General features: G+C 36.6%; 1 protein-coding gene across 1 annotated transcript in view; it reads right to left on the bottom strand.

Annotated features, from left to right (window-relative positions):
* Nucleotides 1-25,789, bottom strand: part of CDC73 (cell division cycle 73) — a 140,347-nt gene that overhangs the window by 23,659 nt on the left and 90,899 nt on the right. Inside the window, 2 exon segments of the mRNA NM_001260567.1 lie at nt 19,976-20,063; nt 20,355-20,390. Of these exon segments, the coding sequence (NP_001247496.1) occupies nt 19,976-20,063; nt 20,355-20,390 (124 nt within the window).

Genomic DNA, 25,789 nt, shown 5'->3' with positions numbered 1-25,789 from the left:
CACACACTCATATACCAGACGTATTATTTTGTACCTGGCTTCTTTCATTCAATGTAATGTTTCTGATAATCATACCTGCTGTGGGATGTATCAGTAGTTCATTCTTTTTATTGCTAAGTAGAATTCTATTGTAAGAAAATACCATTCTCCTGCTAGTGGATATTTGGGTGTGTCTTAGTACATTCAGGATACAATAATAGAAATAGACTGGGGTGGCTTGTAAACAACAGGAATTCATCACTGTTCTGGAGGCTAGGAAGTCAAGATAAAGATATTGGCAAGTCTAGTGTCTAGTGAGGTCCCACTTCCTGGTTTGTAAACTGTATTATTGCTGTGTCCTCATATCACAGAAGGAGCAAGGAAGCTCTCTGGGACCACTTTCATGAGGGTGCTTATCCTATTTGTGAGGACAGAGCCCTCATGACCTAATTACTTCCCAAATACCCTGGCATTAGTGACTAAGTTTCAACATATAAATTTTGTGGGACACAAATGTTCAGTATATAGCAGGGTAGTTTCAAGGTCTGGGTTATTACAAGTAAAGCTAACATAAATATTCCTGTATAAGTGTTTTTGTGAACACATGCTTTCATTTCTCTTATGTAAATACGTTTGAGTGACTCATGGGGTTATGTGTAACTTTATAAGAAACTGCCAGGAAGTTTTCTAAAGCAGTTGAACCATTTTATACTTCCACTAAAAATGTATGAGACTTCTAGTCTTTTGAATTTTAGTCTTTCTAACGGGTATGTGAAATAGTATCTCAACATCATTTTAATTTTTACTTCCTCAACAACTGATGATAATGAGAATTTTTTTTCATGTGCTGATTGACCATTTGTATACCTTCTTTTGTGGAGTATCATTATCTCTTATTTTTAATTGGATTTTTAAAAATACTGACACACAGGATTCTAGATACAAACCTTTTGTTAGAAATGTGCAATGAAAAGATTTTCTCCCAGCATGTGGCTGGCCTTTTTATTTTCTTAATGGTGTCTTTTGATGAACAGAAGTTTTAAAATTTCGTGTTTTTTTTTTATGGTTCACTTTTTTTTTGAGACGGAGTCTCGCTGTGTCTCCCAGGCTGGAGTGCAGTGGCGTGATCTCGGCTCACTGCAAGCTCCGCCTCCCGGGTTCACGCCATTCTCCCACCTCAGCCTCCCAAGTAGCTGAGACTACAGGCGCCCGCCACCACGCCCGGCTAGTTTTTTGTATTTTTAGTAGAGACGGGGTTTCACCATGTTAGCCAGGATAGTCTCGATCTCCTGACCTCGTGATCCACCCGCCTCGGCCTCCCAAAGTGCTGGGATTACAGGCTTGAGCCACCGCGCCCGGCCTATGGTTCACTCTTAAACAAAAAAAAAACACTGTCTATTTCAAAGTCACAAAAACATTCTATTATGCTTTATTCTAGAAGCCTTACAGTTTTAGCTTTTAAGTTTGTGTGTATAATCTACCTTAAAAAATGTTTGTGTATGGTGTTAGGTAATGGCTGAGAATCATTCCTCTCCACCCATATATTTATCCAATTGTTCCAGTACCATTTATTACTAAGGCATTCATTTCTCAACTGAAATGCATTGACGTTTTTGTCAAAAATAGTACAGGCCCATTTACGCAGTCTCCATTATTTTCATTCATCTAACTATCTTTACATCATTAGTACAATGTGTGGATTACTGCAGCTTGATATTAAGTCTTGAAATCAGGTAGTGTGAGTCCTCTCTCTTCGTTCCTCCATAATAACTGTTTCAATGATAAATTGCACCATATCTTTTCCGAAGATATTTTGCACCACATTTAAATTCCACATATATAGTACCATCTATGCACATACCTCACAGAACTGATGAAACTATGAATTGCCATCACTATTTTGTGCATGTGCCAGTAATAAAAATTGTGTCAGGACTGCCACCTAGCCACAGCAACTCTAAGATACCATCAATCATATGACATATTACAATTTGAGAGATATTAAATCATGAATAATAACTGTGTATATTGGAATTAATAAGTATGTAATACTCTAGAACTAATTAAACTTAACAAAGAATGTGACCAAAGTGCTATATATTACAGCACTATCAATTCAGCTACCCTAGGTCAACTGTCAATGTATCCTGTTCCATTACAACTCCACTCTCAGCTTAGAAGTTTCAGCTAATTGCAGCAATGACCAGATGGAATACAACTTAGGATGTTAAAGAGGGCAAAATTTAAGTCTATCAAGTACTACCCAGACTTAAGCCTTAAATAACAAACAACAGTACTTTATTTCTATGCCTCCTCTTGAACAAGAAATTTGAACAAATCACTTCTGGCCTATCAATATATAATAATACAGCTGTCTATAAGGTAACATCCAAAAGGTAAAAATGCATCTGAAATTCAAATATGATGAATGTTATACTTTTTGCTTCCCAGCCTACAGAACTTTAAATATATCTCTACAGATACATTTAGGCATTTATTTAATTCTAAAGTTAAGCCATATGTATTTCACTATGAATTTACCTTCTTTATTCAAAGTAGAATTCAATTTTTTACAATTTTACAGTGGGCTGTTTACATTATTACTATGACAATCTACAAAGCCTGTTATCTCCCTACCAGACTTCAGGTTTCTATTCTTGTAACTTTTTTTTTTTTTTTTTTTTTTTTGAAACGAGGTCTTGCTGAGGTCTTTCTATTCTTGTAACTTTTTTTTTTTTTTTTTTGAAACGAGGTCTTGCTGTGGTGCCTAGGCTAGTTTCAAACTTCAAACTCCTGGGCTCAAGCAATCTTCCCACCTCAGCCTCCCAAAGTGCTGAGATTACAGGCATGAGGCACCACGCCAGACCTGGACAACAGTTTTCTTGTAGGCAAAGCCAATCACTCAGATAAATGGCACATCAACTAGTGTGCTGGTTTACATGTAGCATCCTCATCAGAGCACAACTAAATGAAATTGAAACAAAAATTTAAAAAAAAAAAAGACAAATGAAACAAAAAAGCTGGTTCTTTGAAAAGATAAACAAAATGGGAGCTATTACACCTGACGCCACCAAAATACAAAATATCATTCAAGGCTACCATGAACACCTTTACAAGCATAAACTAGAAAACCTAAAAGATATGGATAAATTCCTGGAAAGATTCAAACCTCCTAGCTTAAATCAGGAAGAATTAGATACCCTAAACAGACCAACAACAAGCAGCAAGATTGAAATGGTAATTTAAAAATTACCAACCAAAAAAAAGTCCAGAACCAGAAGGATTCACAGTTGAATTGTATCAGATATTCAAAGTAGAATTGGTACCAATCCTTTTGACACTATTCCACAAGATAGAGAAAGAGAATCTTCCCTAAATCATTCTATGAAGCCTGTAATACCCTAAAACCAAAACCAGGAAAGGATATAACCAAGAAAGAAAACTACAGACCAATATCCCTGATGAATATAGATGCAAAGATCCTTAACAAAATACATCCAACCCAATCCAACAACATATCGAAAAGATAAACCACCATGATCGAGTGGGTTTCATACCAGGGATGCAGGGATGGTTTAACATACACAAGTCAGTAAATGTGATACATTACATAAACAGAATTAAAAACAAAAATCACATGATCATCTCAATAGATGTAGAAAAAGCATCTGACAACATCCAGCAACCTTTATGATTCAAACTCTCAGCAAAATTGGCAGACAAGGGACATACCTCAATGCAATAAAAGCCATCTATGACAAACCCACAGCTAACGTAGTTCTGAATGGGGAAAAGTTTAAAGCATTCTGTTTGAGAACTGGAACAAGACAAAAATGTCCACTCTCTTCATTTTTTTCAACATAGTAATGGAAGTCGTAGCCAGAGCAATCAGACAAGAGAGAAATAAAGGGCATCCATCGGTAAAGAAAAAGTCAAACTGTCACTGTTTGTTGAGGATATGATGGTATACCTAGAAAACCCTAAAGACTCCTCCAAAAGCTCGTAGAACTGATAAAAGAATTCTACAAACTTTCCAGATATAAAATTAATGCCCACAAATCAGTAGCTCTCCTATACACCAATAGTGACCAAGCAGAGAATCAAATGAAGAACTCAACTCCTTTCAGAATAGCTGCCAAAACACACACACACACACATACACACACAGACACACACAAAATGCTTAGGAATATATCTAAACAAGAAAGTGAAAGATCGCTACAAGGAAAACTACAAAACACTGTTGAAAGAAATCATAGATGACACAAACAAATGGAAACACATCCCATGCTCATGGATGAGTAGAATCAATATTGTGAAAATGACCATAACTGCCAAAAGCAATCTACAATTTCAATGCAATTCCCACCAAAATACTAACATCATTCTTCACAGAACTAAAACAAAAATCCTAAAATTCATATGCAACCAAAAAAAGAGTCCACATAGCCAAAGCAGGACTAAGCAAACAGAACAAATCTGGAAGCATCACATTACCTGATTTCAAACTGCACTATAAGGACACAGGCACCAAAACAGCATGGTACTGGTATACAATAGGCACACGGACCAACGGAACAGAACAGAGAATCCAAAAATAAACCCAAATACTTAGAGCCAACAGATCTTTGACAAAGCAAACAAAAACATCAAGTGGGTAAAGGACACCCTATTCAACATATGGTGCTGGGATAATTGGCAAGTCACACGTAGGAGAATTAAACTGGATCATCTCTCACCTTACACAAAAATCAACTCAAGATGGGTCAAGGACTTAAGTCCTGAAACACATCAAGGACTAAGACCTGAAACTACTAAAATTCTTGAAGATAATACAGGAAAAACCCTTCTAGACACTGGCTTAGACAAGGATTTCATGATCAAGAACCCAAAAGCAGATGCAATAAAAACAAAGATAAATGGCTGAGACTTAATTAAACTAAAGAGCTTTTGCAAGGCAAAAGGAATAGTCAGCGGAGTAAACAGTCAACCCACAGAGTGGGAGAAAACTCTTCATAATTTATACCTCTGACAAAGGACTAATATCCAGAATCTACATCAAACTCAAATTAGCAAGACAAAAAAATCCCATGAAAAAGTGGGCTAAGGACAGGAATAGACAATTCTCAAAAGAAGATAAACAAATGGCCAAGAAACATGAAAAAAAAGTTCAACATCACTAATGATCAGGGAAATGCAAATCAAAACCAGAATGAAATATCACCTTACTTCTGCAAGAATGGCCATAGTCAAAAAATCAAAAAATAATAGACGTTGGCATTTGATGAGGTGAAAAAGGAACACTTCCACATTGCTAGTGGGAATGTAAACTAGTACAACCACTATGGAAAACAGTGTGGAGATTCCTTAAAAAACTAAAAGTAGAACTGCCATTTGATTCAGCAATCCCACTAGTGGGTATCTACCCAGAAGAAAAGAAGTCATTATACAAAAAAGATACTTGCACACACGTTTACAGCAGCACAATTCGCAATTGCAAAAATGTGAAACCAACCTAAATGACCATTAATCAGTGAGTGGATAAAGAAACCAGTGTATATATATACCATGGGATACTACTCAGCCATAAAAGGGAAGGAATTAATGGCATTTGCAGCAACCTGGAAGGAACTGGAGACTATTATCCTAAGTGAAGTAACTCAGGAATGGAAAATCAAACATCGAATGATCTCGTTCGTAAGTGGGAGCTAAGTTATGAGGATGCAAAGCCATGAAAATGACAAAATTGACTTTGGGGATGCAGGGAGAAAGTGTGGGAAGGGGGTGAGGGATAAAAGACTACAAATCAGGTTCAGCATACACTGTTTGGGTAACGGGCACACCAAAATCTCAGAAATTAGTCACGTAACCAAATAACACCTGTTCCCCAAAAACCTGTGGAAATAAAATTTTTTTAAAGACAAAAGTTAAAAAGATAAATTTAGGCAACATAATAAATCTTTAAACCAATAGAAAAGAACATTCAGATAAGCAACTTCAGCAAAGTCTCAGGATACAAAATTAATGTGCAAAAATCACAAGCATTCTTATACATCAGTAACAGACAAACAGAGAGCCAAATCAGGAATGAACTTCCATTCACAATTGCTTCAAAGAGAATAAAATACCTAGGAATCCAACTTACAAGGGATGTAAAGGACCTCTTCAAGGAGAACTACAAACCACTGCTCAGTGAAATAAAAGAGGACACAAACAAATGGAAGAACATACCATGCTCATGGATAGGAAGAATCAATATCGTGAAAATGGCCATACTGCCCAAGGTAATTTATAGATTCAATGCAATCCCCATCAAGCTACCAATGAGTTTCTTCACAGAATTGGAAAAAACTGCTTTAAAGTTCATATGGAACCAAAAAAGAGCCCGCATCTCCAAGACAATCCTAAGTCAAAAGAACAAAGCTGGAGGCATCACGCTACCTGACTTCAAACTATACTACAAGGCTACAGTAACCAAAACAGCATGGTACTGGTACCAAAACAGAGATATAGACCAATGGAACAGAACAGAGTCCTCAGAAATAATACCACACATCTATAGCCATCTGATCTTTGACAAACCTGAGAGAAACAAGAAACTGGGAAAGGATTCCCTATTTAATAAATGGTGTTGGGAAAATTGGCTAGCCATAAGCAGAAAGCTGAAACTGGATCCTTTCCTTACTCCTTATACGAAAATTAATTCAAGATGGATTAGAGACTTAAATGTTAGACCTAATACCATAAAAATCCTAGAGGAAAACCTAGGTAGTACCATTCAGGACATAGGCATGGGCAAAGACTTCATGTCTAAAATACCGAAAGCAACGGCAGCAAAAGCCAAAATTGACAAATGGGATCTCATTAAACTAAAGAGCTTCTGCACAGCAAAAGAAACTACCATCAGAGTGAACAGGCAACCTACAGAATGGGAGAAAATTTTTGCAATCTACTCATCTGACAAAGGGCTAATATCCAGAACCTACAAAGAACTCAAACAAATTTACAAGAAAAAAACAAACAACCCCATCAAAAAGTGGGCAAAGGATATGAACAGACATTTCTCAAAAGAAGACATTCATACAGCCAACAGACACATGAAAAAATGCTCATCATCACTGGCCATCAGAGAAATGCAAATCAAAACCACAATGAGATACCATCTCACACCAGTTAGAATGGCGATCATTAAAAAGTCAGGAAACAACAGGTGCTGGAGAGGATGTGGAGAAATAGGAACACTTTTACACTGTTGGTGGGATTGTAAACTAGTTCAACCATTATGGAAAACAGTATGGCGATTCCTCAAGGATCTAGAACTAGATGTACCATACGACCCAGCCATCCCATTACTGGGTATATACCCAAAGGATTATAAATTATGCTGCTCTAAAGACACATGCACACGTATGTTTATTGCAGCACTATTCACAATAGCAAAGACTTGGAATCAACTCAAATGTCCATCAGTGACAGATTGGATTAAGAAAATGTGGCACATATACACCATGGAATACTATGCAGCCATAGAAAAGGATGAGTTTGTGTCCTTTGTAGGGACATGGATGCAGCTGGAAACCATCATTCTTAGCAAACTATCACAAGAACAGAAAACCAAACACCGCATGTTCTCACTCATAGGTGGGAACTGAACAATGAGATCACTTGGACTCAGGAAGGGGAACATCACACACAGGGGCCTATCATGGGGAGGGGGGAGGCGGGAGGGATTGCATTGGGAGTTATACCTGATGTAAATGACGAGTTGATGGGTGCAGCACACCAACATGGCACAAGTATACATATGTAACAAACCTGCACGTTATGCACATGTACCCTACAACTTAAAGTATAATAATAATAAATAAATTTAAAAAAATAAAAAAAATAAATAAAAAAAAAGAAAAGAAAAGAACATTCAGCATTCTCGAAACATTGGTTGAACTAAAAAAATTGGTCTGAAATAACTGTTTTCATAAAACCATGAAAGATTTCTAAGAGCTCTGAGACCACCATTTGGAAATTATGACAATTATATTCATACATGTACATAGATGAATACATATTTCAGGTATGTACATGTATGAATACATATGCATGAATGCATATTTCATATATGTATATGCATGAATGCATATTTCATATATGTATATGCATGAATGCATATTTCATATATGTATATGGAACAATGGCATTGAGTAAACACTAACAAATTATTACCCTTAGAAACTATGACTTTATTCTATTTCTGGTATAATATGACAGATCCCCTAAGTAACTGCAACAATAATTCCAAAATAAAACCAATTAAACAGTATATCTCACAAAGTGAGCAGTGTGGTAGTTATCAGAGACCAGGAAGGGTGGGGCAGTGGAGGAGATAGAGAGAGGTTGATTAATGGGTACAGAAATACACGTAGAAGAAATAAGACCTAGTTTTCAATAAATCCGTAGAGTGACTACAGTAAACAATAATTTATGGTATATTTCAAAAGAGCTATTAAAGAATAATTTGATAAAGATAAACATAAAGATAAATGTTTAAGGTAGTATATATCTTAATTACCCTGATTTATTACATAAGAATGTGTCAAAATATTACATATACCTCAAAATATGTGGGTCTATTACGTACCAATACAAACAAAGGAAAAAAGAAAAAAAAATCTTAAAACAATATCTGAGCTAGCTAGCAAGGTATAAAAAATACTTAGGCCAAAGACCGAGTAAAAAGAGAGGAACTCAAAGAAGAAAGAATAACACTGCAGACTGCTATCCACTGGATTTGCAAACCAATTACAGTTAAGCCTGGTTTTTCACTATATTTCACTGCGCTCCTGAAATAGAAAATAAGTCCAAATTCTGCTCAAGGTAGAAAGTAAGAGTTCCTCCCCTTATAAAGCTGAGACTCAGGGGTTAAGTTCAACACAATGGTAAACTAGAAATAAACTCACTGTTCACCCTCTTCCCCCACAACCCCTAACCCTGACCCTAACCCTTATTTTGACAATTGCAAAGAAAATCAAATATCTCAAATGGTAAAACTGACCTCATTTGAATTTGCAGCAAGAACAACAGTATCTAGATATTTAAAACCTCCAATAGAGAATTTAAAGTTATGCTAGATTGGTAATGCTCCCAGGTGCTTAACAGACACAGATGCACATCTACTCTGGAGTTCTCTCATATTCACTTGGAGATCAAAGAATTTCTACAGAAAATAATTCCAAGGAAAATGAACAGTAAATGAGTAAATTAAAAAAAAAAAAAAAAGAACAGTAAAAAACTAAACACACAAGGAAACAAGTTATCATGCATGAAACAACATTCAAAGGAAGATGACTAAGGACTCCAAATGCTACAATTACCAAGAACCAAGGCTTATGAAATAAAATAAGTTTGCAAATATGTACAGTAAAAAAGAATTACAAAGACAGATAATGGTTTGAAAAATAAATAAAATCACAAAAACTGAAATATAAAATATCTGAAGTTTAAGGTGCGAAGGATAGGCTTAAGATCAGATTAAGGTGTGGCCAAAGAAATAGACAATTATAAATTAAAAGTAACGAAATGATGAAAAATGCAGGCAACAGAGAAAATGAGATAGAAAATGGAATCATTTAAGAAATATAGAAGACAGAATGAGATCTAAAGTATGTCTCATTTAAGTTCCAGAAAGCGGCTGAGAAAAAAGGGGGGATGGGGAACAGAACATACGCCAAAAAAAAAAAAAAAAAAATGCATATTTCACAGATTATCAAAACAGCCAAGACTTTGAGAACTGATGAAAAACACCAATATGCAGATTTAATTCTGACAAATTCCAAGTGGGATATATAAAAAAGAAATCCACATCTAGCTACAGCAGATAAATTTAAAATGATCTTTAAAATAACCACATGGAACAGATTTCCCTCATAGGACTGATTATCACACTAACAACTAACTTCTCATCACCAAAACAAAGGAAGCTAGAAGATAGTGGAGTAATATTTTCAATGTGATGGGAAAAAAATAAACTCCCATATTATTTTCCAAAGTGGCTGTATCATTTTGCATTGCCTGGGGCTGTTGGGAACAAGTACTATTCTCAGTCCAGTCTACGCTCCGGTAATTTTTCTGCCTGTTTCTTTCCTGGTGACTTTTTCCCAGGCCTCATGTAGTTTTCTCACATGCGTGTGCTGATTAGTATTTGGCCGATATAAGGAGAACCTTCTACATAGCGTTTGAGTTCCTTCTGCGCACAATCTCTCCTCTTTGGAACTCGGCCCCATGTGGCTGCCAACATGACCAAAATACACCCAATCATTTATTTTAAATAACCTTACAGTTCCAATAAACAACTTTCAAGATCCTGTTTATAGATGTAAAGTGTATTTTTAAAAATATTTCCGTAATATAATCTTAATTTTGTTCGTTAGGATAGGTTTTATTTTTTTTGTTTCATTTACTTATTGAAGGGATACAAAACTAAAGCATCCTCAATTTTACATAAAACCAAATAGAATCTATGCCAACTTGAGCTATGAGTTACAGCCAGTACCATAATTGTGTGGAGGAGGTTTCAATTATGCATTAATTACATAGCAAAGCCTCCAGCTGACTCAAACTGTAGGGGAGATGTCAGTTGCAATGAGGTGTTAAACAATGAAGGGAGTGTTTTAAACTTGTAAGAAACATAAGGCATGGTCTATCCTAAGAATGTAGTCTGTTTGTCTGGTTTCTCTGTAGTAAACAAGACTAAAGAGAATGACACTACAATTTACTTTGTGATTTCTTGCACTATTCACTATTTTCTGCTATAAAACAGTGTTTATTAGATTTGTAATACATTCAGCAGAACACGGGAAAGGTTCTTGAGAATGCAGAATGAAAAGACAATTTTTTTAACATTCCACAAACTTACTGTAAATTTTGTATAACCAGCCAAATATATCTATTTTTTAAAAATTTGTCAATTACTAAAATTTGTGAGATTGGATAATGCCAAATTCACAAATCATAAAATGGGTTAAAAAATACAGTAAATGCAAAAAAACAAAACGAAAAAACAAGACAATACCAAGTGTAATGAAGCCTCGTGGGAACTAAAATCGAGTCCCAGGTGTGGACATGACTACTATATATCACAAAAGGTATTTCAATTTGGAGATAAATGCAATAAATTAATTCATAGGTTGCATAAATACAGATACACGAAACCAAACTTTAAATTTCAGGTATACAAAGTCCCCTATCCGCCAATCTTCTCGTCTCAATGTGCTCCTTCAGCCTTTTCTTTTTTTTTTTTCTTTATTTACTTAGTACTCATTATTTGGCTAACAATGTTTTAAACAATGTAGCTACAAGTAACAATAAAATAACAAGCCCTTGTCTCTGAGGAAATCATAATTCAGTTGTAAAGACTAGAGATAGACTGCAAGACACAGAAACTATCACCAAAAAAGGCATATATTTCAGATTATAAATCATGAAAAACCATGTTTACTGACTAAAAGGTAGAAAGCTCATACAAAAACTAAACAACTTTTAGAAGCAGTTAATGTAATCCATTTCTGTGAGTCTGACAGTTTCTGTTGTATTGTCAAATCTATTTCAAGGACCAAAAGTATATCTTGTTCACACAATTGTAAATTACTTGAGGAATCTCATCAGATGACATATGCAATAAAAAAAAACTCACATCTGCCAGAATACTAAACTTTACTATAAAAGCCATACTATTAATGAAAAAAAAAAAAGATCAATGAATATTTTGTCATTCAAAAGTACTAAAAAATTTTTTAAAGAAGAATTCAGGTATGAATATACTTCTATGTGCCAGGATACCTAGATTTTGTAAAGAAAGCTACTTAAGTTGGAGGCACTTAAAATTCAATTCTACATTTAGTGAAATTTGAAATCCACAAATATTGCAAATTGGTTTCTCACTTTGAATCAGTCAAAAGCAGTATGGTTTTTTTGGATGTGAAGCGGCTTTTCTTTGTTTAAAAGTTATCATTAAGCCGGGCACAGTGGCTCATGCCTGTAATGCCAGCACTTTGGGAGGCCGATTCACGCAGAGTTTGAGACCAGCCCAACCAACATGGTAAAACCCCGTCTCTACTAAAAATACAAAAATTAGCCAGGCGTTGTGCCACGTGCCTGTAATCCCAGCTATTCAGGAGGCTGAGGAAGGAGAATCGCTTGCACCCGGGAGGTGGAGGTTACAGTGAGCTGAGATCGTACCACTGCACTCCAGCCCGGGTGACAGAGCGAGACTCTGTCTCAAAAAAGAAAAATAAAATAAAAAAGTTATCATTGTTACTTTACTGAGAAAGAAGCCAGAGCATTCACATTCGTCTTTTGGGTATTAATTATGTTGCTGAATAAAACTGTTTTCCAGTAAAATTTTTAACAGGAACTTTTCAACATTAGAGCATTCAGATTACAAAATATAATTATTCTAATGCTGACTTAGGCCTTGAATCTTGTAGAAGACTTGTTTTGTTCTGGATTATTATCACGCTACTGTCAAGGCCAGAATAAAACCCAATTTCTTTTGCTGTTCTTTCATTTTTTGTTCAAGAGGTACATGTGCAGGTTTGTCACACGGGTATATTTGTTACATGGGTATATTCGTTACACAGGTGTATTGCATGTCACTGGGGTATGGCATACAAATTATTTCATGACCCAGGGTAATCTGCACAGTACACAACAGGTAGTTTCTTGATCTCCCTCTTCTCAGCTTCCACCCTCAAGTAGGCCCTGGTGTCTTCTGTTTCCCTCTTTGTGTACAACATGTACTCAATGTCTACTTGGTTTTCTGTTTCTGTGTTAATTTGTGGTATTTGGTTTTCTGTTTCTGTTAATTTGTTAGGATAATGGCTTCCAGCTGCATCCATGTTGCTGCAAAGGACATGGTTTTGTTCTTTTTTATGGCTGCATAGTATTCCATGGCATATATGTACCAGATTTCTTTATCCAATCCACCACTGATGGGAATTTTGGTTGATTCCATGTCTCTGCTATTGTAAAAAGTGCCACAATGAACTTAAGAGTGCATGTGTCTTTTTGGAAGAAAGATTTATATTCCTTGAGGTATATATCCATAATCAGATTGCTGGGTCAAATGGTAATTCTAAGTTTTTTAAGAAATCTGCAAACTGCTTTCCACAGTGGCTAAAGTAAATTACATTCCCACCAGCAGCACATAAGCATTCCCTTTTCTCTGCAACCTCACCAAGATCTATTATTTTCTAATGTTTTAATAATAGCCATTTTGACTGGTGTGATGTGAGATGATATCTTATTGTGGTTTTGATTTGCATTTCTCTAATGATTAGTGATGTAGTTAAACATTTTTTTCCTATGTTTGTTGGCCATGTGTGTATCTTCTTTTGAGAAGTGTCTGTTCAGGTCCTTTGCTCAGTTAATGGGACTGTTTATTTTATGCTTAAGGTCCTTATAAATTCTGGGTATTAGACCTTTGTCAGATGCATACACCTTGCAAATATTCTCTCCCATTCTGTATGCTGTCTGTTTACTCTGTTGACAGTGTCTTTTGCTGGGCAGAAGCTTTTTGGTTTAGCTCCCATTTGTCTATTTTCGTTTTTGCTGCATTTGCTTTTGAAGACTTCGTCATAAAATGTTTACCAAGGTCTATGTCCAGAATGGCATGCCCTGTTTTTTTCCTAGGGTTTTTACAGTTTCAGGTCCTACATTTAAGTCTTTTAATCCATCTTGAGTTGATTTGTGTATATGGTGAAAGGAAGGGGTTTGGTTTCAATCTTCTGCATTTGGCTAGCTAGTTATCCCAGCATCACTGACTAAGGAGCCCTTTCCCCACTGCTTGTTTCTGTCGACTTTGTCAAAAAGCAGATGGCTGCTGGTGGGCAGCTTTATTTCTGGATTCTCTAACCTGTTCCGGCCTGTGTGTCTGTTTTTGCACCAGTACTATACTGTTTTCGTTACTCTAGTCTTGTTGTATAGTTTGAAATTGTGTAGTGTGATGCCTCTAACTTTGGTCCTTTTGCTTAGGATGCTTTGGCTATTCTGCCTCCTTTTTGGTTCCATACATATTTTAAAAGTCTGTTCAAATTTCTGAAAAAAATGAAATTTGGTAGTTTGCTAGGAACAGCAGTGAATCTGTAAGTTGTTTTGGGCAGTATGGCCACTTTAACAATATTGATTCTTCCTATCCATGCACATGAAATGTTTTTCCATTTGTTTGTGTCATCTCTGATTTCTTTCACAGTGTTTTGTAATTCTCCTTTTAGAGATCTTTCACCTCCCTGGTTTAGCTGTATTCCCAGGTGTTTTGTGTGTGCGTGTGTGTGCATGTGGGAGTGTGACTATTGTGAAAAGGACTGCATTCTTGAGTTGGCTATCAGCTTGGACATTAGTGTATAGAAATGCTACTTATTTTTGTACAGTGATTTTGTATCCGAAATTTCACTGAAATTGCTTATCAGTGCTAGGAACATCTGGGTAGAGACTACGGGGTTTTCTAAGTATGGAATCATATCATCTATGAAGATAGAAGGCATCTCTATTTGGATGTCTTTTATTTCTTTCTTTCTCTTGTCTGAGTCCCCTGGCTAGTATTTCCAGTACTGATACAGGAGTACTGGGAAAGCAAAAGCATGGTCCCTCTAAATGATATGGAATGGGGCCAGGCAAGTGCTGGGTAGAGGAGGGCCTGGTCCTTGGCTAGGGCTCCACCCCCACGAACCTACATGAGGACAGGCACTTCTGCTTTCACACCCAAATGTTCCATTTTCCAAGACCAGCCTGGCCCGCCACACCCCCATCCAGGTCCTATAAAAACCCGACCCTACTGGGCACACACACAGGCAGCCAGACGTCAAGAGGAGCACATCAGCAGAAGAAGACACAAGCGGCTGGACGTTGTGAGGAACACACTGGCGGAAGAAGACACAGCAAGCAAGCTCTTGGTGGTCAAGAGCACACCAACAGGCACCAGCAGGCCGACAGGCCATCAGAATGATGCAGAGTTTGGCCACAGCGGCCCAACTCCAGGGGAAAACCATCTCCTTTCTGGCTCCCCCATCCGCTGAGAGCTACTTCTACTCAACAAAACCTTGCACTCATTCTCCAAATCCACATGTGATCCGATTCTTCCGGTACACCAAGGTAAGAAATCCTGCGATACAGCAATCCCTCTGTCCTTGTGGTAAGGTAGAGGGTCTGAGCTGGTTAACACAAGTCACCTATAGAGCAAACCAAAAGAGCATCCTGTAACACACGTTCACTGGGGCTTCAGCTGTAAACATTCACCCCTAGACACTGCCGTGGGGTCTGAGCCCCACAGCCTGCCCGTTGGTTATGCTCCCCTAGAGGTTTCAGCAGCAGGGTACTGAAGAAGCAAGCCACACCCCCATTGCACGCTCTGTGAGGGAGACAAAGGAATCTTCCTGTTTCAGTACTACATTGAATAGGGGTGGTGAGAGTGGACATTCTTAGTTTGTTCTGGTTCTCAGGGGGAATGCTTCCAGTTTTTGCCTATTGAGTATGATGTTGGCTGTAGGACTGTCATAGACGGCTCTTATTAGTTTGAGGTATGTTCCTTTGATGGGTAGTTTGTCGAGGGTTAACATGAAGGGATGTTAGGATTTATTGAAAGCCTTTTCTGCATCTACGGTGATGATTGTATAATTTTTTTAGTTCTGTTTATGTGATGAATCATGTTTACTGGTTTGCATTTGTTGAACGAACCTTGCATCCCAGGGATAAAGCCTATTTGATCAGGGTGTTTTAGCTTTTTGATGTGCTGCTGGATTCGATTTTCTAGTATTTTGTTGAGTTTTGCATCTATGCTCATCACTGGCCAGCAGGTTTTTTCTGTTTTTGTTTTTGTTTGTAAATTGTCTCTCTGCCAGGTTTTGGTATCAGAATGATGCTGGTTTCACAGAATGAGTTAGGAAAGTCTCTCCTCCTTGACTTTTTGGAGCAATTTCAGTAGGGCTAGTACCAGCTCTCCTTTACACATCTGGTAGAATTCAGCTGTTAATCTGTCTGGTTGGGGGTTGGGGGGCTTCTGGTTGGTAGGGTTTTTTTTACTACTGATTCAAATTCGGAACTCATTATTGGTCTGTTAAGGATTTCAACTCCTTCCTAATTCAATCTTGAGAGATTGTACGTTTCTAGGAGTTTATCCATTTCTTTTAGGTATTCTAGTTTGTGTGCACAGAGGTGTTCATAGCCTCTGAGGGTTTTCTGTATTTCTGTGGAGTTGGTGGTAATATCCCTTTGTCATTTCTGATTGTGTTTATTTAGATCTTTTCTCTTTTTTCTCTATTAATCTAGCTAGCAGTCTATTAATCTTACTCTTTCAAAGAACCAACTTTTGGTTTTATTGATCTTTTGTATGGATTTTCACATATCAATTTTGTTCAGCTCTGATTCTGGTTATTTTCTTCTGCTACCTTTGGGACTGGTTTGCTCTTGTTCTTGTAGTTCCTCCAGGTGTGACGTTAGGTGGTTAATTTGAGATCTAACTTCGTGATATAGGCATTTAGCACTATGAACTTTCCTCTTAATACTGCTTTAGCTGTGTCCCAGAGATTCTGGTACACTGTATCTTTGTTTTCACTTGTTTCAAAGAATTTTTTGAGGCTGGGCATGGTGGCTCATCCCTGTAATCCCAGCACTTCGGGAGGCCAAGGCAGGCAGATCACTTGGGTCCAGGAGTTTGAGACCAGCCTGGGCAACATGGCTAAGCCTAGTCTATACAAAAAATACAAAAATTTGCCAGGTGTGGTAACACAACCTGTAGTCCCAGCTACTCAGGAGGCTGAGGCAAGAGGATTGTTTGAGCCCAGGAGGCAGAGGTTGCAGAGAGCCGAGAGAGCCAAGATCACACCACTGCACTTCAGCCTGGGTGACAGAGACCCTGTCTCCAAAAAAAAAAAAAAAAAACCAACACTGTGTTAATTTCATTCTTTGCCCAAAAGTGATTTAGGACCAGGCTGCTTAATTTCCATGTAATTGTATAAAAACTTAATTTCTTAATCTGAATGTTTGTTGAGTATCTCCACAGTACAAATAAGACAACTACTAAATTGATCATCAGGAGACCTGGTTGTATTTCCTGCTCTGCAACTAAATGGCAGAGGTAACCTAAGGCTAAAATAGGCTTTAAGTTTCTTTTATCTATCTGTATTTTTGTTCAGGAATAAGAGTGGGTCAAACTGGATATACTGTATATCATTTTTAGGTTTCAAATTGTAGAAAACAATACATTTCAAGTTGTTTATATATTATGAAAAATCACTATTATATACATTCTCACTAATAGCACATAATTTGTGAGAGAAGCTAGATAAAGCTTTTAAAGGCTAACTGTTGAGGTCAAATTTGTTTCTGAACCTATCTTCAGAATGTGATTCAAATTTGCAGAGTCAAAAGACAGTATATTTTTCACTGTACTTAGAATAAGGCATTGAAACTGAGTTTTACAACAAGCGCTAAACACATTTCTCAGCAGCTGCAACTAGTGACAAATCAGTGCCACTCTCATGTGAGCGCCTAGAAGGTTGGGCTTGTGGTACATCCATCTATAGAGTAATTTACTTTTTAGTTATCGCTCTGTAGATGTTAGTTGAAAGAACAAACTCAATATACACATCAATCTCCCCAAATAAGAGTTATCACTAAATTCATCTAAACCTGTCTCATAGTTAAGGCATCAACATCACTGATTTAGAAAAACATTAAAACTTATTTCTAATGTCAAGTGTATCCCAACTGCAAACAATCTATAGCTAAGTGGCCAAACAGCTTATAAAATAATCTGCTTTTTTTTTTCAGATGGAGTCTCACTCTGTCACCCAGGCTGGAGTGCAGTGGCGCCATCTCAGCTCATTGCAAGCTCCGCCTCCCAGGTTCATGCCATTCTCCTGCCTCTGCCTCCCAAGTAGCTGGGGCTACAGGTGCCCGCCACCACACTCAGCTAATTTTTTTTGTATTTTTAGTAGAGACGGGGTTTCACTATGTTAGCCAGGATGGTCTTGATTTCCTGACCTCGTGATCTGCCCGCCTTGGCCTCCCAAAGTGCTGGGATTACAGGTGTGAGCCACCGTGCCCAGCCAATAGTCTGCATTTTTAATTCCCCTCAGGTACAACTCAAACAATTATGAAACATGAATTAAGAAATTCACTACATTTGGCAGACTAACAACTTCCTACTAAAATGGGTTATACTATCTGGTATACTACATTACTGAAACTGGAACTTTATACATAAACACCTGGAAATGCTAAATACAATGTAACATATACCTGAAATGCTGACTAGAAAGAAAACAGTCATGGGCTACAAATGAAGAAAATGCTGAGGACTAATAAAGTACACAGGTACTGCCCACGAGGAAAGTGTAGGCAGTACTGAGAATTGGCTTTTACCAACTACATAGGGAAAGGACACAGAGGAACTGGAACTAGAGCCACAGAAGAGTCACACAATCAATGAAAGATTAAACTAGAGGGAAAAACTGTTTCCAATCAAATGTCGGGGAAGCATACCCATCTTGATCTACCTCTGGAGCAGGGGAAGAAAAGGGGCTCCTGGATAATTTGTCAGCCAGGGTCCAATGTCACTCAGGTCTGATTCAAAGACAGACTAGAAATCCTTATGTTAAGAATTTAACACAAAAATCAACTCAAGGCTTGAGATATTCTTGAAGCATCTGGCAGAGCAATCACAAAATCACTCTGGAAGGACATGCCTTTAAGCCAGTACCACTTCAAATAAAACCATATTAAGATTAGTAACAGTCCAAATTCCTAACAAATACCAAAATTAAATAATGTATGTAACACAACAGGAAAATCTGACAGCTTTTGTTTAGTAAGAAGTACCATGAAAATGTAACAAACACTATGAAAATATTAAAGCAGAATACTGTTAACCCTCTTCTCTCCAACTAGTGATCACAGCATTTCTCTTATCCTCTGAAACAGTATTACAATTTTTGAGCTCCTGCATTTTCTATCCCTATCCCCTATTTCATAAAATGCATTCTGATAGAAAGAACTATCTTAAAATCCTACATCAGTCAATGGTATTTAGCTGAATATATAAAATAGTCACCCATGTTAACAATGAAGATGACTAAAAAAAAAAAATTTACTGAGGAAAAACTTTGCAACACTGTGTCTAAAAAATTTGATAGCATTCTGAAAATCACTTAAACATGGCTCATTTTAAACCTTGTTAATGTATATATCACTGAAGCTTATTTAAAACAATTTTTATATTGCCATCTTTCTTCTGTAAACTATAGCCAATCCAAGAAGTAGTAAACAGACTTAAAAATATTCATTAATAGAAGAAATGCTATGGGAAAATATATGTAAACTACTTAAATTTTAAATCTGAAAGTGGTTGGGAATGGAAGAGATTTATTTTGTGCCCAATAACCATGATGCATGTTTATTAAAACAAACTGGGTACAAGTGTGATTGTATTCATTTTAATAAGGAAATGAGAAAGGAAAATAGACATTAAACATTTTTTAAAGTTAAGCATGTGGAAATTTTATCATCATTTATAGGTTTCATTTTCACTTCTTTAACTTTCACTGCTATCTAGGTTAAATAACTATGCCCCCCACCCATCCACCTACTTACTCCTACTACGGTATAACATCTAATATTCAGAGAGAACCTGAACTGAGGAAGTTTTAGAACTTCCTCAAGCTCTCTCAGAGAAAAACATCAAAAGAAAACAATTCATATTAAAAGTTAATATGATAGTATCCTTTTTCATTAGGACTTTAGCCAGAAGTTTCTGTAATTTTCCCTAAAGGATCCAAATATAAAAGAATATATTCTGTTTTGAAAAATTATGCTTCATACTATGTGTAAGGCCTATAGCACAGAAACTGAAATTTTGTTTTCTCCAAATAAGTAATACTGATTCAGTAACTACTATTTTCCAATGATATCTCAATGTCCTACGAACAGGATAGTTTAATAAATTACTTACTTCAGGTCCTGTAGAAGGTCTTTTGCATTAAGCATGGTTATTAAAGAGGTGGTAGCTGCAGGAATTATGATAATGGGTGTTCGAGATCCTATAAAGACAAAATTTTACAGGTAAAAATGTATTATTAGGAATTACAATTACTTTCCCTACTAAAAGTTAAAAGATTATAAATTGTAACTTTAACTCTTCCGATCTAAAAAATATTTTAAGCCAGTGGATATTTAAAAATATTTAATAATCAATGTGGCTTGAGTTCTGACAAATCAGAATGGATACCAAGCACAAACATGTGATACAGCTGCATGAGGAAAGTATCAGGCCTGGTTCTGCAATCATTTACTTTTAAAAGTTAAGTTTAAAATCATATTCACAACCTCACCTTTCTTCTGATTTGGGGGAGGTCTTGCTTGAGAAACTGTAAAGAAGAAAAAAAAATCACAAATCTGTGTCATAAAAACCATATTCTTATTTTCAAACTTACAAGTAAGGGGTATTTTTTAAATTATTTGTATTCACATATGACTAACTGTAAATCAGAAGACGTATTTTACAACTTACTATCTTCTCAACATCTCTGTTTGACAAAAATATTAAAATGCATTATTCAACAATCTGCAGTCAAAAGGAAAGTGAATATACAATATCCATAGTTCTGTTTCTACAGTTTCAGTTAACCACAGTCCACTGTGGTCTGAAAATATTAAAGAGAAAATTCCAGAAACAAACAATTCACAAGATTTGAAATTGCACATCTTTCTCAGGAGCATAACGAAATCTCACACTGCCCCACCCAGGATGTGAATGCTCTCTTTGTCCAGCACACCCACACTCTATACACTACCCACACTTTAGTCACTCATAGTCATCTCCCTCACTGTTATCACAGTGCTTGTTTCAAGTGGCCACTGTTTTACATACGAATGGCCCCAAAGGGCAAGAGTGATAAGGCTGACAATTTGGATAAGCCACTACCAAAGACAAGACATTGTTTCCCTTAGGTGAAAAGATGAAAATCTCTACTTAGTAAGAAAAGAAAAAAATAAAATAAAATCACATCCTGAGGTTGCTAACACCTACAATAAAAACAAAGAATCTACCATCTGTGTAATTGTGAAGAAGAAAAAGAAATTCATGCTACTTTTGCCTTTGTACCTCAAACTGCGAAAGTTTCAGTCACAGTGAGTGACAGTGTTTAGTTAAGATGGAAAGGGCATTCAATTTATGGGAGACATAAAGAGAAACATGTTCTGGTTGACTGAATCTGGTTTTGTACCATCCCTCCCTGGTTTCAGGTATCCACTGGGGGTCTTGGAACGTATGCCCTGCTAGTAAGTGGGGACTACTGTATTACAATGTCAGGCACTGAGTATCTACATTCAAGGATGTTCAGGTCTAGCAAAAAAAAAAAAAAAAAGAGAGAGAGAGAGACAGAGAAGAAATAATTTCATAATAAGCTGATTACCACTGTAATAAATGTGAAAGCAGAGCATAAGAGCAAATAATACTGTGCAAAGTGTGAATACGCTTAACCATTCTGGAAGAAAAGGAAAAGTAGTTATTGAGAGCTAAGTTTAAAAAATTCCTTTTTTTTTTTTTTCTTTCTTTTAAAAATTGTTTCTGGTCTCTTTTCAGGTAAGAAATACAGTGTTACAGGTAATCAGTCATGTATATGTGAAGGTCTATATTACCTGAAAATGACCACATGATTGATTGTGATCATATTATAAATACACAAATCTTCCTATCTTTTTTTGTTCTTTTTAACAAAAACAGGGTCTCGCTCTGTCACCCAGGGTTGATTTCGAACTCCTGAGCTCAAGCTATCCTCCCACCTCAGCCTCCTAAAGTGCTGGGATTACAGGGGTAAGCCACTGAGCCTGGCCCATATCTTCGTATTATGTTTATATACAATGAACTTTCAATGCATAGAAATATTTGTTGACATTAATGGTAATAATAACCTAACACAAGATCAATACATCTTAGGATAAAAAGTGCTGCAAGTTCTATTTTCAGTATTTGACCATACAATAACTCAATGTGCCACATGCTATGATCGAGTTTTGTTTTTTAAATGACAAAAATAAAGAAAAATTCAGGAGACTTAAAATTCTAATTGAATGTCAGTTCTTAAAAATGGATACCATCTTTAAAGTGAATAACACAGCACATACACTTTCAGAAAATGTTCTATTTAAAAAGCAGCAAAATGCTACATTTTAACTAATTCTTTGTAATCCTTTGTATAGCTCTCTCATTGTGATAAACTATCACAGGATTCAGTAGTATGATCTTCGAGCCACAGAAAGCAGATAACTATACACACAAATACATGCTGAGACATATGCCTTTACTATTACGGTTTTCTCATCTTGCTGAGAAAAAAAAACTAGAATTTTCTTAAATCAATTAGAGAAATGGAGGGTCATGGATAAATCTGATTGGTTAGATAGTATCATCTGAAATATAATACAGTCTCGGTAAATATTTGGCATTTATTGGAGAGATAAAGGGATAACAGGATGGATAAACAGGAAACAGGAGTTTCTATTATGACTAAAGGGAACTACAAAAAACAAAGAGGTTTCAAGAAATAAATCTGTGATGGACAGATGGAAGGAAGGTAGGGAAGGGGGAGAGGAAGAGAGGGAAGAAGAAAGAGAGGGCAAGGGAGAAATCTCTGACTGAAGTACTGTTGGATTTGGTGAGGAAATCCACAAATGCCCTCAGGAATTTAGGCAAACATTTACTAAACTCAAGGCCAAGAAGACCCAAAGTAAGAAAAAGGCAAAATAAAAAAACTCACAAATGTTAAAAATAAAGTTTAGAGGTTTAGTTTAAAAAAAACTGCAAATGAATATAAACAAGTTCCCTAGTATGTAAGGACCCTGACTGAGACACTGTGATGAACATATCAATGAGAAGCTTGATCTTAAAGGGGGAGGGGGAGAGAAACATAACGAGTTTGTATGACAGAGTGATCAACAGCAAAGGTCTGTACTCAGATTATTTTAGTTCATATCCTTATTTTGCCACTGTCTAGGCAAGTTGATTAACTTTGCTCAGCCTCAGTTTCCTCAATCGTAAAAGAGATAATAGTTTCTATATCTTGATATTGCTGTGAGAATTTTAAAAATAATAACGCATGCTAAAGTTCTTAACCAGGTATTAGCACATACTCACCATTTACTGAATCCTGCAACTACAGTAGATGCTAACTGCTGCCGCTTCTACTACTACTACTTCTACTACTACTCAAGCAAGTGCGCTAATTGCCAATTTACAAGCTGAGAATAAACCATAAGAAAAATTACTGTTGCTTTGTTTGATTTCAAATAAATTAGATTCTTAAGAAACATTCATTCAGAGCCTATGTACAAGCATCGCTGCTAAGTTATTATTAAGCTGCAAATAAAACAGAAGTAATTCCTGCCCTCAAAGAGCTTTCAGCAGAGTAGGTGAGCCCAGACCATAAACAAAAATGCAACCAAACACATAATCTAAATGGAACACATACTAAGGGAAGAAAATGAGTGTATACTGGCAGAAAAGTGTGCTTTAGATAGAATGCAAAAAGCTTCTCAAAGAAAGTGGCATTTAAGCTGAAATTTGAAAGATGAAAACAAGCCAACTTGCCAAGAACAAGTAGGCGAACAGTCCAGATAAGAGGTAGGAATGTGGGCAAATATCATAGGCAGGAAGAAATTGCTGCACTTAGGGAACTGAAACAAAGCAAATGTGTAGACCAGAGGGAAGAAAGGAAGAATGGCAGGAGATGAGGTTACAAATATATGCAGAGACCAATTAATCTAGGGCCTTTTAAGCAATATTAAGTTTACATTTAAGTGCCACTGGAAAGTCCTATAACTGTTAAGCTAGAAAGTGACAAGATTTTATTTTCATTTCACAAGTCTGGAAGAAAAAAAAAACAATGGATTTGGACAAGAGATCAAAAAGGGTACACGTGTGAAGGCAGAAAGCTCAGTTAGGACTATTACAACAGTCAACAATGGTGCTACTCAAACCATGTGTGGTTGAGTTTTTGTTTGATTTCCAATTCAAAGTCAACTGAATAAAATATAATAACAATGAATTTCTAGAAAGATGATAATGTACTCAGATGCTATGACACTATTTTACCCTCAATTTCTGTATCTATTTTGTTGGCACCGGAAATAAAAAGGTCATGGGCTGACACCAGGCAGCCGACCACACTGAGACCCACTGGTCTAGAGAGATGATGATGGTTTCTACTTGAGTTGTGGTAGTGGAGATAAAGAAAAATAGATAAATTTGGAATACAGAAAAGGTACATCTGACAGAACCCACTAACAGAAAAGGAGTAAGGAAATGTGATGAATAAAGAGTAACTTCCAAATTTTTGATTTAAGAAACAAAGTTGATGGTGTTGTCACTCTATGAAAAAGGAGAAGACTACAGAGTAAGAGGCCTTGGGGAAAATAGCAGGGAAAACATTATCTTAATTAGTTTTAAAACGCCTATGGCAAATCCAAATGTTACACAGACAGTTAATATAAGATATCAGAGTTTGAACTGGAGATACAAATTTGGAAATCATTAGCACATAGATTTAAAACTATGGGATGAGAGGAGAAGTACTCCAAGCAGTAGCTAGGTTATAAATTACATGATTGAATAGCATAATAAATTTGTATAAAATATACAGCCACTAGCTCACTCTCTCAATCTCACATGAGTGGTATTAAGCACATAAACTAGTACCATAGGCCACTTAGTCATCTCAAAAGAACTATGAATTAGTGAAGTATGGATGGTGTATACATTAATAAAGGAGAGAAGACAGACAAGGATATGTGCAAGAAATTCAATATGGCTATAAAAAGGAAAGACAGTGAAGTCCAGAACTATGGCCTTTCTGTTGCAGGAAGTCAGGGACCCAGAACGGAGGGACCAGCTGGAACCGCGGCAGAAGAACATAAATTGTGAAAATTTCATGGGCATTTATCAGTTCCCAAATTTAATACTTTTATAATTTCTTATGCCTGTCTTTACTGCAATCTCTGAACATAAATTATGAAGATTTCATGGAAGTTATCACTTCCCTAATAATACTCTTATAATTTCTTATGCCTGTCTTTAATCTCTTAATCCTGTTATCTTTGTAAGGTGAGAATGTACGTCACCTCAGGACTACTACTGTACAAATCGATTGTAAAACATGTGTTTGAACAATATGAAATCAGTGCACCTTAAAAAAGAACAGAGTAACAACGATTTTTGGGGAACAAGAGAAGATAACCACAAGGTCTGACTGCCTGTGGGGTCAGGCAGAATAGAGCCATATTTTTCTTCTTGCAGAGAGCCTATAAATAGACATGCAAGTAAGTGAGATATCACTGAATTCTTTTCCCAGCAAGGAATAACCTGGGGAAGGAATGCGTTCCTGGGGGGAGGTCTATAAATGGCTGCTCTGGGAGTGTCTGTCTTATGAGGTTGAGATAAGGACTGAAATACATCCTGGTCTCCTGCAATACCCTCAGGCTTATCAGGATTGGGAAATTCCAGCCTGGTAAATTTTGGTCAGAGCGGTTCTCTGCTCTCGAACCCTGTTTTCTGTTAAGATGTTTATCAAGAAATGCACAGCGGGACACAGACCCTCATCAGTAATTCTAATTTTGCCTTTGCCTTGTGATCTTTATTGCCCTTTGAAGCATGTGATCTTTGTGACCCACTCCCTGTTCATATACCCCTCCCCTTTTAAAATCCCTAATAAAAACTTGCTGGTTTTGCGGCTCAGGGGACATCACGGAACAACCAATATGTGATGTTACC

This window comes from Macaca mulatta, chromosome 1, assembly GCF_049350105.2.
Source record: "Macaca mulatta isolate MMU2019108-1 chromosome 1, T2T-MMU8v2.0, whole genome shotgun sequence".
Classification (NCBI taxonomy): Eukaryota; Metazoa; Chordata; class Mammalia; order Primates; family Cercopithecidae; genus Macaca; species Macaca mulatta.
The sequence above is the reverse complement of the archived record's forward strand: the minus strand, read 5'-3'. Positions and strand labels throughout refer to the sequence as shown.